This window comes from Heterodontus francisci, chromosome 30 (assembly GCF_036365525.1).
Source record: "Heterodontus francisci isolate sHetFra1 chromosome 30, sHetFra1.hap1, whole genome shotgun sequence".
NCBI classification, from domain to species: domain Eukaryota; kingdom Metazoa; phylum Chordata; class Chondrichthyes; order Heterodontiformes; family Heterodontidae; genus Heterodontus; species Heterodontus francisci.
This window is the reverse complement of record NC_090400.1, coordinates 22593719-22608582: the sequence shown is the minus strand read 5'-3', so window position 1 is coordinate 22608582 and position 14864 is coordinate 22593719. Positions and strand designations below refer to the sequence as shown.

Sequence of the window (14864 nt, the reverse complement as noted above, 5' to 3'; positions counted from 1 at the left end):
ACTCTTACTATAAGTTTTTATATTTCTAGCAAGCTTTCTCTTGTACTCTAATTTTTCCTTCCTTGTCAATCTTTTAGTCATTCTTTGCTGCTTTTTATATTCTGTCCAGTCTTCTGACCTTCCACCCATCTTTGTACAATTATTTGCTTTTTCTTTAAGTTTGATATTATCTTCAACTTTTTTAGTTAACTAGGGATGGTGGCTCCTTCCCTTGGAATTTTTCTTTCTCGTTGGAATGTATCTATTCTGTGTATTCTGAAATATCCCCTTAAATGTCTGCCACTGCATCTCTATTGACCTCTCCCTTAATCAGCTTTGCCAGCTCACTTTTGCTAGCTCTGCTTTCATGCCCTCATAATTGCCCTTATTTAAATTTAAAATACTAGTCTTAGACCCACTATTCTCTCCCTCAAACTGAATTTAAAATTCAATCATATTATGATTGCTGCTGCCTAGGGGCGCCTTCGCTATGAGGTAATTAATTAATCCTATCTCGTTGCACAATACCAGGTCTAGTATAGCCTGCTCTCTGGTTGGCTCCAGAACGTGCTGTTCGGAGAAACTTTCCTGAAAGATTCTGTGAGCTCCTCATCTGGGCTACCTTTGCCCATCTGATTTTTCCAGTCTATATGTAGATTAAAATCCCCCATGATTATTGCCATACCTTTCTGATGAGCACGCATTATTTCTTCCTTTTATACCCAATCCTACTGTGTGGTTACTGTTACGGAGCCTGTACACCCACTCCCACAAATGACTTTTTGCCTTTATCATTTCTCATCTCAACCCAAACCACTTCTACATCCTCTCTATTGTGCTAATACTATCATTAATTAACAGAGCCACCCCTCCACCTTTTCCTAGCTTCCTGTCCTTCCTAAATGTCATGTACCCTTCAATATTCAGGTTCCAATCTATGTCATCCTGCAGCCAAATCTGTAATTGCTATCAGATCATATTTATTTCCATTTGCGCTATATGTGCATTCAGATACAGAGCCTTTAGTTTTGTCCTTTTATTATTTTTGTAACCTCTAGCCTTATCTGTTGATTTACTCTTCGATTTGTACACTCAGTCCCTTCCTGTCATGGTTTGTTTATCTTTTCCCATATTAATACCTTTCTTTCTTGCCTTGTCTGTACTCTTTGATTTACCACATCTTCCCAAATTTGATCCCTTACCCCCACTATTTAGTTTAAAATCCTCTTTACTTCCCTAGTTATGAGGTTCACTGGAACACTGGTCCCCGCACTGTTCAAGTGTAGACTGTCCCAACGTTACAGCCCACACTTTCCCCAGTACTGGTGCCAGTGCCCCACAAACCGGAACCCACTTGTATCACACCAGTCTTTGAGCCACACATTAATTTCTCTAATCTTATTTGCTCTACTCCAATTTGCATGTGGCTCAGGTAATAATCCAGAGATTATTAGTTTTGAGGTTCTGCAAGGAGAAGCAGTGCCATTGCAAAGAAAGATTGGAGCACATGCCACTTTTGGATTGTGTAGCACACTTAAGGTGGCTAATTGTAGAACAGTACAGGTAGAAGTGTTGGGGAATAATGCACGATTGAAGTAATAATTGGAAATATGGAATGGCTGACCTCCAGTACAACTAGTGCTGTGACCTTTGTCACGTTCACCACGAATTAAATAATTAATTGACTATAATTTTTTAAAATAGCAATACCATGTGAGTAAATGCACTGAATGTCACTGACTGTGTATAGAACCCAAAGGTCGTGGATTTAATTCTTGCTCTGTATCTAATTAAATGGTATTAGTGATGTCAGGGTGCACTGGTGTGTTTGGTCATAAAGTCCTTGGGCTAAGAAGGAAGAAAAATTGGGTCGGATTTTTCTTACTGATTGACCAGGAACACCTCTATTTTTTACTTTTCCCTCCCCTACCCTCCCTCACTGAAAAAGTGCAGGAGTGGACACCAAGTGAGGGCAGGGTTTGGGTTGGTTGTCATAGCCTCCACTGTCATCTGGGCTGCCAACACTGACTGGCTATACTTACGGAATCATCTCTAGACTTAAGCTCTTCCCTTAATGGAGAGAGGAGTAGACTCCTCTAATGGGACCAATTGATAAGAGCAGCATTCAACTGAGCAACATACCAGCAAGTGCCAGGTTTGCTTCCCAGCAGGTATTGAATTACTTAATCTGAGTGATGGTGGCAGTAGTGCTGTATGATGAGTCTTAACGTCCCTGGGCTAGGGATGGAAAACTGTTGGATTGGATGAGGACAGAGTTGGGCTTGGCTCTGATGCCATGTGTAACGGAACAGCTTGACAGTATGCACTGTCTAGCCTTGCACATGGAGAATGGTCACTAGGAACAATAGAGCACCCTGGACCTGTATCCTAGGAGGAGTCAGTGCCTCCAGGGGAGCAGGGACAGAAACTAGGGAAAGAGATTTTAAAAAGCTTGTTGATGACACTAATGGGGACACATTGGACTTAAACTTTCGGATTGTTTTTCTCCTTCCTAATCATTTCAGATTAATTTAAATATGTCTTTCATTCCTGATCTTTCAGATGAGACTAGTAATCAGAGCTCCTTGTCAGATGCCTACCAGGTAAAAGTGGACAGCAGTACAAACTCGAGCCCCAGCCCGGAGCAAAGTGAACCTGTCAGCCCAACGCTTCTGTCTGATTTTAAAGCAGATGACTCTCAGCCTCCCATGCTTGGGCAGGAAAGCATGGAAGGTATGGAGAGCAATAGGAATTATCTTTACTGTTACTGTGTAATCAGTGTGAACTTTCAGAACTATTATTGAGCAGTTAATGGGATGAGAGTTCAGAGCAGTATGCAGAGAATGCTGAATTGTCAGAGGGGCCATTATTTGGTTAAAATGTTATCCTTCCTGACTGCTCAGGTAGTTGTGAACATTTCTGTGTCACTTCAAAGAAGAGCAAGGAGTTCTCCTGGTGTCCTGACCAACACTGTTCCTGCAATCATCACCACCAGAAACTGAGTAACTGGTCATTCATCTCATTGCTGTTTGTGGGATCTTACGATATAGAAAAACGGCTGCCACATTTGCCGAGATAACAACAGTGACTGACTAATTATGTGTGGTGTGCTTTGAAATGCTCTGAGATGTGAGAAGACACTATACAACTGCAAGCTCTTGATCACAAAAGCAATGGCCGTGATATACTGACCTGTAGAACATGAAGTATGTAAGAATAGGGCTCACTGCAGATTTGAATGTGTCTCAGTCAGAGCCCTATGTGAGGGTCACCTATCCCCATTGTGACCATTTATCCCGTGCAGCTCAAATCAATTTTTTTTTTTCATTTTAAACCTGCCCATAGTGACGACCTTAAAAATTAAAACAGATCCCTGGTTGCCATCTAAATTTGGTAAATGGTGAGAGTGGTTGCATGGATGGCTAACATTGCTCATCATTGACAAAATTGCACGTGAATGTATGAAGGAGAACTAGATTTGTGTAGCCCAATTCATTTATCTTCTAAACAGAAATTTTAAAAGAAGAGAACAAGTTAGTCTGGCCAACCCCACACTTAAGCTTATGACACATTGTTCTGAAGTCCTGTGGGAAAGTTGGCCAGACTAATTTGTTTTCTTTTTTATAAATTTCTGTTTAAAAACATGCAGACTGCAAACGTGTTGGGATGCGTATTTTACATGCAGACAGTGTGCACATTGTTGGGATTTGGCTAGCACAAAAGGGAATTCAAAGGTATTCTGTAGACGTATTAACACTAAAAGGTTTTCAGAGGAGTTGTGGGGCTGATTATTAGTGGAGGCAGAAGGCATGGCTGAGGTACTAAATCTATCCGTGTTAAGGAAGAGGACTTTGCCAAAGCTACAGTAAGCAAGAAGGTTGCCGGGATACTGGATGAGATGTATATAAATAGAGGGAGTACTAGAAAGGCTGGCAGTACTTAGAGTGGATAGGTCACCCAGGCCCGATAGGATGCATTCTAGGCTGCTGAGGGAAGTAGGGGTAGAAATTGTAGAGGTACTGGCCACAATTTTCCTTAGATATAGAGGTGGTACCAGAGGACCGGAGGATTGCAAGTTCAAAAAATGTTCAAAAAATGGCAGAAGGATAAACCTGGCAGTTGCAGGCCTGTCAGTTTAATGTCGGTGGGGAAGATTTTGGAAACAGTTCTCCAGGAGAAATCCCGATGAGCATGAATTAATAAAGGAAGGTCAGCATGGATTTGTTAAGGGCAAATTGTGATTGACTAACTTGATTGAGTTTTTTGATGAGGTAACAGAGAGAGTGGATGAGGGCAGTGCAGTTGATCTTGTGTACATGGACATTCAAAAGGCATTTGATAAAGTACCACAAATAAGCTGCTTAGTAAAATTGAAGCCCATGGGATATAAAAAGGCACTAGCAGCATGGATACAAAATTGGCTAAGGGATAGACAACAGTGTATGGTGAATGGCTGTTTCTTGGAAAGGAGGGAGATATACATTTAAGGTCCCCAAGGTTCAGTACTAAGAGGTATAAGAACAGAGAGGGCGGGGGGTGTGGTGGTAGTGGGGGCAGTGTTTGTGCGCGAACCTTTAAATGTGGCAACATGGTTAACAAAGTAGTTAATAAATAAAATGGGAACCCGGGCTTTATAAATAGAGGCATAGAGTACAAAAGCCAGAAAGTTATGCTAAACCTATATAAAACACTAATTCGACTCCAGCTGGAGTCTTGTGTCCAATTCTGGGCACCAGACTTTAGGAATGACATGGCTTTGGAGAGGGTACAGAAAAGATTTATGAGAATGGTGAGGGATTACAGATATGTGGATAGACTGGAAAAGCTGAAATTCTCCATAAAGCAGAGAAAGCTAAGAGAAGATTTGAGACAAGTGTTTAAAATCGTCAAGGGTTTAGGTAGAGTAAATATACAGAAACTGTTTCTAATGGTTGAAGGATTGATAACTAGAGGACACAGATTTAAAGTGATTGGCAAATTAACCATAGGCAACATGAGGAAAAACTTTTTTTATGCAATGAATGGTTAGGCTTATGAATGCATTGCCTGATAGGGTGGTGGAAACAGTTTCATTAGCAGTCTTCAAAAGGGAATTGGATAAATACTTGAAGAGGGATATGAGGAAAGAGCTGAGCTTGTGGGTCTATCTGGTTTGCTCTTCGAAAGAGCCAGCGCAGACTCGATGGGCCAAATGCCCGCCTTCTGTGCTGTACTATTCTATGATTCTATGTTATGTATTCTACATGCAGACAGTTGGGATATGCAATCTCCATGCTTCTAGCTGTAGGCACAGCGAGGCAACGAGTGTTCTTTTTCCTTTACCTACATTCACGAACACAAGTATAGATAAAGGAGATCAGTCATCCCATTACTGTCCATCCTTCCACAGAAATCTACAATTTCCCCCTCCACTACCTCACCTGGAAGACTATTTCAGGTATAACTCTCACATTTTTTGTGAAGAAATGCTTCCTGACATGAAGCCAGAACTTGCCTTTTGTTAGTTTATACCTATTGCCCCCTGTCCTGCTGTTGTGGTTTAATTTGAAACAGTGTTCAGAATTGACCGTTTCTATTTCATTTAGAATCTTGTATACCTTTTATGAAGTCCCCTCTTATTTGCTTACTATCAATGCTAAAGAGTCCAAGTTTTTCTAACCTTTGCTCATAACTAAGCCCTTTAACAAAGACCCATGGTCCTTCTTTATATCACATAGTGTAACTATAAGAAGCTATAAGAACCTAAGAAATAGAAGCAGGAGTAGACCATATGGCCCCTTGAGCCTGCTCTGCCATTCTGTATAATCATGGCTGATCTTCTGCCTCAACTCCACTTTCCCCTCTAGTTCCCCTTATCCCTTGATTTCCTCAAAGACCATAAATCTGTCTAACTCGGCCTTAAATGTATTCAATGATGGAGCATCCACATCCGCTGGGGTAGACAATTCCAAAGATTCACAACCCTCTGAGTGACTGCTGGAGGTCGTTTTCCAAGACCATCTGCAGTCTCCTCCAATGAAAGTCAGCAGCCTTCCACCAGCCATTGTGCAGCCACTTGAGTGCCACTGCATAGGAGCACGAGGACAGGCAGTAAGGGAATGTGCGAGAATGATTAGTTGACATTTGTAAGCAATAGGTCATAATTTCATTTATAAATTTGGTTTAGAATGTTTATTTTGTGGTGGCTTTTATCTTTTCATTGTGGCCAAGCGGATGCTGTGATAACAACAAAAGAACATAAGAAATAGGAGCAGGAGTGAACCATGTGGCCCCTCGAGCCTGCTCTGCCATTCAATACGATCATGGCTGATCTCATGCCTCGAGTGCGACTAGGTGAATTGCTCTTGCAGGGAGCTGACACAGACATGACGGGCTGAATGGCCTCCTCCTGTGCTGTAACCATTCTATGATTCTATGAAATTTCTCATCTCAGTCCGAAATTATTGACCCCTTATCCTGTGAATGTGCCCCCATGTTCCAGATTCCTCAGCCAGGGAAACAACCTCTGTGATTACCCTGTCAAGCCCCTTCAGAATTTTGTCTGTTTCAATGAGATCGTCTCTCATTCGTCTAAACGTCAGAGAGTAAAGGCCCAAGTTCCTCAGTCTCTCATCATAGGACTACCCTCTCATCCCAGGAACCAATACAGTGAACATTTGCTGTACCGCTTCCAATGCAAGTATATCCTTCCTTAGATATGGAGACCAAAACTGTGCACAGTACTCCAGTTGTGGTATCACCAAAGCCCTTTACAATTATTAGCAAGGCTTCCTTAGTCCTGTACCCTTGCTATAAAGGCCAACATATCATTTACCTTCCTAATTGCTTGTTGTACTTGCATGCAAACTTTCTGTGTTCCTTATATGAATATAACCAAGTCTCTGTGAACATCAACATTTAGAAGTTTCATGCCTTTTAACAAACATTCTGCTTTCCTATTCTTACTACCAAAGTGAATACAGTGCAGAAGCTTGCAATTTCAACTTCTGTCTATGCTGAGTTAATTGATCTAATTGGCCTCACAACACACACACTCCTGTGGTGCCATTCATGATGAATAGCTTGCTGACACCAGCAAAGAATGTCTAGAGCCATGTATGAAGAGTAATGGTTTGGGAGAGGTACTGGAGAGTATTTGGTTTACATGGAATTGTACCCCAACAGGAGCCAGCACATTTCTGAGAGGAGGGGATAACAAAACAAGTGTTCCAATGTATGTACACAGTAACAGTGACACTGTAGACCTCATAGTTAGTAATCAGCTTTCTTATCCTCCCTGCAGAAAACACTGAGTCCCACTCGGGCACAGTTTTACTAGACTGCAGGTCTCCCATTGAGTAGCTTGTCTTAATAGTCATTTTGAACACTAATACCAATTGTACTGCTCCAATGGAGATCATCGAACCCAGCCTAGACCATGAATATCAGAAGGCTATTCCATCGTCACTGTATAGTAAATAGAGTGGGAGCCCTGGCTGGTTATCCCCACTCCCTGTTCAGGGCCACTGAAGCTAGTTTGTAGTGTTCTTTCTATTGCATCAGTATTGAATTCAGCAAGCTCTGTATAAACAAGGGAATAGTAATTCTCCTTCTCCCTAGGCAGTTTCCATTTAATTTATTAAAATATTTTCATCCTGATAGCTTTTTATACAGATGATTCAAAGACTACTTTGAAGAAAGTGCAAACTGGTGTTCCAATTTCCTAGTTATTTCAGTCAGGGTTTCACTATTCTTTCTCCTCTTGCGAGAATCTTTACCATTTCTCTGTCTGTTATTCAGCATGTGGATGGTATGGTTATAGCAGTTGTAATTTCTCAATTCTCTCTCACAGAACCTTCCCTTCCTTCCTCAGAAGTAGGAGATGACCCTCCAATGCTCACAAAGGAAGAGCTGGTTCCCTTGCAGCCTCAGGTAAGCCAGGAACACATTGTACACCTACATTCAGGGAAGATTGAGCTTATATGTACATTTTTAAGTAGTTAGAGCAGAGCATACATTTGAGTTGAGTGCCAAACCCATCTTTGAACTCTTTAAGTGGCACTTCTCTTACTTGGGTTATTTAGCTCCGTTTGAACATGTAGGAGTCAAACATGCACATCCCAGAATTTTATTTTAGAAAAATTTTAGACCAATGAACGAAGGATAGCCTTAGGCTGTGTGTGCATATTGCCATTTTCATCTTGCTATAAATGTCCCTGCTTCAGTGCCAGGTCAAATATCGGGCTGAATTTTATCAGCGCGCCGTGCTGTGAAAGCAGCGACCTGCCAACACAGACACGCTGTCGTCGAGCCGCCATGATATTGCGCGCGGGGGCTCATTTAAATGGAGGTGGCCGCTGCGTCCCTGGTAATGGCGTCCGGCACCACCACACAGGCGCCGGCACCATTTTTAAAGGGCTTCAAACCCTTCAGTAACATTATAATATTTAAAGGTCCCGGTCTCCGGGAAATAAAAATAAAATTTTATTTCAACTCTAAATCCCGTCTCCCAACCCCCAATGGGTAATTTATATATAAATTGCCCTCTCCCCCTATAATAAATTTTCATTGATATCCTGAACTTTCCCCCACGAAATTTGTTCCCTTTGACCCTCAACCCCTTTCCACCATCCCTGCAACCAATAATATGTTTTGCCTCCCCGCCCTGATAATTTTATTCCTCCCCCCTCCGCACCAGTGTCTCGCCTCAGAATTCCAACGGAGTTCCAAAGGCGTGTGAGTCCCATCTGGTTAGCCGTAAAATCGGCATGGGATGGCCGTCGTTGTCAGGTAAGTTAATTTAAATGTTAATTTGCCTCATTTTAATATTTTAATGAAGGTCCCACCGCCAAGTGGCGGGGGGGAGTGCCACACCGAGGCCTTGCTGCCGCCGCTAATATCCAGTGGGGCCTTCTCAGCGTCATGGGTCGAGGCGGGCCGCTCCCGCTGGCATTTATACAGGCCTCCCCACCGCAACCCACGGCGTCGAGGGGCTGATAAAATTGAGCCCATCATGTAGCCACAGTGGAAGAGGAATGATTAATTCCTTACAAACACATGGGCGAAACTGGTTCGAGCAATTTTAACCATGGTGCAGGAGCATTGGTTTATAAATTAAGATAGCAGATGCCAACACCTCTACTGCTAAAGAGAATAATAAAGCTGTAAAAACTTTTATATAGAATAGTTTTATAAATGCTAAAAAAAAATTGAGTTTTGTGACTGTAAACCTCATACTTGGGCTTCCTGGTGATCTAGTGGGTAAAAATGACAGTTGGGAAGCTATAGTTGCCCTTAGTTATGGAAGGAAAAAATCATAAGTTCCTGATCACTTTTCCTGTGATCTTTGCTGTAAAATTGATATTGGGTAAGGACAGGCAGGGTCAAGCTTGCTGTGATGCTTTTCATGGTCAGTTTGCTTGCAGATTCCCTGTCTTTAGGCTTGTACATGTATGGCCACTTTGGTAAGGTGTGGGAAGTGGCTAACCAGCTAGGATCAATGACTAGTAGAGCAGGATAGAAATTTGGAAAGAGGGAGCTCCCTGCAGTGTTGATCCAGAGAGCTGAACTAAAATTCAGTTTGGAGTTTAAAAATTATTGCTATCAAACCCAAACTAAAAGGTGGTACTCGTAACTTTCAGAGTACAAGGAAGTGCAGTCTCTGTGGCTGTTTATCTCTAAAATGTTAAATTCCACTGGCATTAAATTGGTTTGTGACCATCAAGCTGATTCATTGAACCATTCAGAATTTTAAAAATCATTTCATTTATTAATTCAGTGGAAGAATATTCAGGCAGGAGGCTGAAAATCTCACAGGGCTACAGAATTTTACTGGGAAAAGAAAACTTTTGTACTTAGCAGCAGTGGGATTTACATTTTTCCAGTGTTTATTTCATAGGAATCAATTTCAGAATGTTAATTCAGATGTTTTACAGTGAATTTTGGTTTAAATCAAAATTTTGTAGCTATAATAGGACAGACTTTCTGAAAATACTTTTTGATTCTTTGTATCAACTCTTTATATGATTTGTTAACAGGTTGTGGAAGAGGAGGATGACGAATATTCAGGGGCACCACCACTGAAGAGGGTTTGCACTGGACAGAATGCTGTGACCCAGCCAGTAACTGAGAGCTAACCCAGAATCTCAGCTTGGCTCTTTCCCATGGTACAGTCTGACTTACCATCACATGACTGACTGACTTTGAAGAATGTGATATTTATTTTCTACTTTTAATGAATTGTGATGGTTGTGACTTTGAGTCCGAATTTAAAATGTTTCTGTATTGCAGGATGGTGTATCTTTTGTAATGCAAAAGGTTGGGTGTGGTCTATGGCTCCACAGGGCCTTCCTAGTTGAAGACACTTTTATATTGATAGTGTCAAAAGCAGCACTGTAATATAAAGGAAATGTCCTGCTCAACTCTTAATTATGTCCAGCATTTGGCTTTTCATGGGTCTTAAGAATACCTATTGGAAATAAGAAAACATGAGCCTCCTTCTTATTGACCTTTGACAGATACCGGCTGCACACTGGTACAGTACAAAAGATGGAGCTGAGACTAGGGCTGCTCTTATGGAGCCCTAGCATCAATATGAAAGTGCCTTGACACTGAAGTGCCTCCAAGTCTTAATCAAGGTTAAGCGAGCTGACTGACGACAGATTTATGTTGATGTTGATTCTTGACTTTATCCATAAATATGTAGTCATCTTATTCATTATACAAAATTGGGCTTTGTCATCTGCAGCCAAGGAAGGCACAATAAGGTGCAGTTCTATAATCAAATTGTTGAAGTTGTATGGAAATATTTAGTACATAAGAAATAGGAGCAGGAGTAGTCCCGATGACCCCTTGAAACTCAGAACATAAGAAATAGAAGCAGGAGTAGGCCATTTGGCCTCTAAAGCTTCTCCGCCATTCAATAAGATCATGGCTGATCTGATTGTGGCCTCAACTCCACTTTCCTGCCTGCCCCCAATAACCCTTGACTCCCTTGTAGATCAAACATCTGTCTAACTCAGCCTTGAATATATTCAATGACCCAGCCTCCACTGCTCTCTGGGGAAGAGAATTCCAAAGATTAACAACCCTCTGAGAGAAGAAATTCCTCCTCATTTCCATCTTAAATGGGAGACCCCCTAATTTTGAAACTGTTCACCCATGTTCCAGATTCCCCCATGAGGGGAAATATCCTCTCAGCATCTACCCTGTGAAGCCTCCTCGGAATCTTATATGTTTCAATCAGATCACCTCTCATTCTTCTAAATTCCAATGAGTATAGGCCCAACCTGCTCAACATTTCCTCATAAGACAACCCATAAGACAAGTATTTTTTAATGACTTGCATTTTCTGGAGTTCATTATAATAAATTTACTTAAGCAAAAGAGATTGAAAAATTTGTGGAGGAGCAGGTTGCATCTTTAAACTATATTGGGTATTTGCTGTACCTTTTGCAGATTGCAGAAAATTATGCACTTGTTTTCAGTGACACTGGACCAATTTTCTGTACCTTGTTAACCAGGACTTGCGATTTTTTTTTCTGGGGAGAACCCTATAGTGGCACACCGATGATTCAGATTTGCTAAGAAAATAAACATTCTGTTTTTGGGCTGGAGTAGTAGTTGTGTCACTGTAATTGCCCACAGTGGAAAACCAGCCAGGGTTCCTGCTCCTTATGACTATGTCGTTAGTACATATGTATAGACGACATGAGGACTGGATTGGATTTAACTGTAATTCCCTTGAATAGTCTGTTGGCACTGACTGCATATGCTCACACATGAAGAGTGACCACTTTAGCAGAGGGCTGCCGGCACCCATGGAACAGTATCCCAGGAAGGAGTGAGCACGTTGAGAGGAGGAGGGAAGAAAATTTCCTCCCAGCCACCAAAATAAATCACATCCTTTTACTTTGGTCATTAAATCAAACTGTCAACTGTCTTCTGCAGCTGATTTTACTTGAAACAGGCTGGTTTCTAACTGGAGACGATACTAGATTAAATGCCAGCTGCGTAAAATGGCGTGTAATACTGATCATTCAACCAGTTTAAGAATAAACAATCCGACAGTTTTATGAAAATCCTTAAACATGGTCATGATCCCAGTGTATTACACTGGTTAGCATATGACTACATTTTAGTATTTATTGAAAATATCACTGTTTAACTATGTTAATTATTACCTGAGATATTGTCAACAGATGAGTATTTTGTGAAAACACATTGGGCTTACATGAAGAATTAAAGAGTGTGGGACCAGAGGTCTGCAGCGCGTGTGGACCATCCCCAACCCCTGCAAGAGTCAACGCCTTCAGAAAGGAAGAAAGTTGGCAAAAATAAAACCTGGGCTTCTGTTGTACTGAATTTATTTTGTCCCATTGTGTACCTCTCACTTCCCAAAATGTTTTTTCTGTACAATTTCCTTATTGCCTGTTTTGGCACAAGAGTGCAGGAAATTCATTTATCAATTGAACAATAAAAAGACATTGCATAGTAATGTGTAATAAATATCTTATTATACACATTATCCTTGGATTGTGCCCTTCCTAATGGAAGTTTTTCTCTGCATATAGTGCTCCTGCCTAAGCATCACCTCTTTCTGCCCTTCACAGACAACACAAAAACTTGTGTTCTCATGATGTCCCCCAGTTAAGCCCTGCCCCATGTGTGCTTGCTACCTGGCCTAGCTGTGAGTACCAGTGTTTGTTCGGGATTTAATTTCTCATCCTGACTTGCTGTTGTCCTCATTCTATTTTAGACTTTTCTATTTAGTGAACATGATCCTCCCCTCTTTTATAGATCAACCCATCTACAAACCTTCTCACCATGCGTCTCAAATTGGGTAATTATAACTTTTATCACCATGCGATAAGCGGGTAATATTGAATCGGCAGCCCATTTTAAACCTGTCCGATTTTCATTTCTACTGAAGTCCATTGAAAAGAAAATCAGGTGAGATGTAAAATGGGCAGCTTATTCATTATTGCCTGTTTTTCACCTTGCAATTGAAGTTCAAAGTACCCTACCCCATCTCTTCTTTACAGAAGTGCATCTAATTGCATTTGTACACCATTGTATTGTCTGCTTCAGTATCTCGCCCTTATATTTTATTTCACAGCTCTATTACTCTTTGGGTGAAAAAGTTCCACCTGACTCTACTTCTTACTCCTAACTTCCTAATTTTTAACTTGTCACCCCAGTGAACAATTTGTATGTTTTAACTTTATCAATTCATTTTTATGATCTTGAAAACATTAAAATGTATTAATATTTGTATGAATAACAAAAATATGAACTTTTTAGTATCAGATTAAATGGTGTGGCCTCCCACCCCTAACACCCCAGTGGAGATTCAATATCCCTTGCTGCTGTGGATGGTGGATCTTTTAACCACGGGGTCTTCTTTCAGAATCTCTGGAGAGCAGAGATTTCCTAATTACAGTATGGACACACCTATCTTGCTGATAAAGATTTTGCTTTTCATGGAAGTGAAGCCAGGAAAATGTGAAAAATATTAAAAGATTGTAATTTCAGAAGAAAAAATGCATAAGAGATATATTTTTGAATACAAAGAGCTAAATAGACTAATCGATTTGTACGTTGAATATTTTTCTTTTAATTCCACTTAGCTTACTCTTTTTGAAGATTACCGTCATTTTTGCTACTGTTTGTTTTTGGTCCAGGACATTACATCAAAAGTTTGCTTTGTATGCATGGAGTGTTGTGCAATGGAATGGAAACCAGCCAGAATGTTCTGGGGCATTCAAACAGGCTCACACTTTTTTCGTAACAAAGTTTGAATGGTAATAAGTGAATTTTCCTAGGATATAACGGGCAGTTCCTTTTTTGGTGCTGTAATGGACTATAAGTCCTTGAGTTTTATACTGATAGTTCTGATTTGTAACTCGTTTTTTTCAATCAATCTCAGACTACACAAATGTAGAGGAGGGTTTCTAAATGTCTGTATGGAAAGCTTTGACCATTATTGGATCAGTGAGGCAATAGGCAATGCTTAAAGAAGGTCTATGTACACAGCTTATTGCACACATGTGCGTAGCAACCAATATTAAGAATTAATTCACGAGTCACTTGAATTTTTAAGTGTTTTAAATGGATCAAAAATGTAATTAAGTTTCTTTCATAATTTAAAAAAAAACTTTGTTAGCTTTATTGCAAATATTGTTTCTGGTTTTTTGTGCCTCAAGTGAATTTGTCCAGGCATTAAAGAGAAATTGTCACAATTTAGTAGTGTGACATTCCAAAGAAACCTGATTTGAAGGGTAAATGTTGACTGTCAAATTGAGGTCTGGTGCCTAGAATGCACTCTAGTTACGATAGCAAACTTTACACACACCATTTATACAGCACTCAATTTTACAAAATGACTAGTTTGATTCTATTGCACAGCCCAAATTCTAAACAATGTTTTTTTTCAGTTAAGTGTTTGATTTAAATGTTTTTCATGTTTATATTTCCTTTTTAAAACTTTGAAAAGGTAAGCACCAACCTTGGCAATCGGTATAAGCACATTGTGTATATTTTTAAAAGTATTTGTATATTATGGCCATTTGCATACTCTGCTTCTGTTTAGGATAAAATGCTTAGTGAAAGTTATTTACTGGGGCACCCCAGAATGGGTGCTGATCCTCTCCTATTGCCTTCACTGTGTTATTGACTCTAAAATCTGCCTATTCATGAATACTAAGACAGAAGCAAACAATGTATAAATCATTGGTGCATGCCTCAGTGATAGAAATTTGCTGACGATGCAAACCATAATGTCAAAAAATACTTTTTTTTACCTCAGAGGTTAAGTGTTGCCTTTCATATTGTAAAACATGAACGACTATTTAGATTGTTATTCAAAATGCTTGTGAAAATAAAGTGTTGCGATGGATTTTAAAAAA

At 40.3% G+C, this 14864-nt stretch overlaps 1 protein-coding gene across 4 annotated transcripts in view; it reads left to right on the top strand.

The window, feature by feature from the left end:
* Positions 1 to 14864, top strand: part of LOC137346617 (B-cell CLL/lymphoma 7 protein family member B-like) — a 59935-nt gene extending 45071 nt beyond the window's left edge. For 2 of the 4 annotated variants that reach the window (XM_068010208.1, XM_068010206.1), the window contains exons 5-7: positions 2542 to 2712; positions 7811 to 7890; positions 9996 to 14864. In XM_068010208.1, coding sequence (XP_067866309.1) covers positions 2542 to 2712; positions 7811 to 7890; positions 9996 to 10094 — 350 coding nt within the window. In that variant the 3' untranslated portion in view covers positions 10095 to 14864. The remainder of the gene's footprint in view (positions 1 to 2541; positions 2713 to 7810; positions 7891 to 9995) is intronic. The other 2 variants (XM_068010207.1, XM_068010209.1) reach the window with 2 other exon arrangements.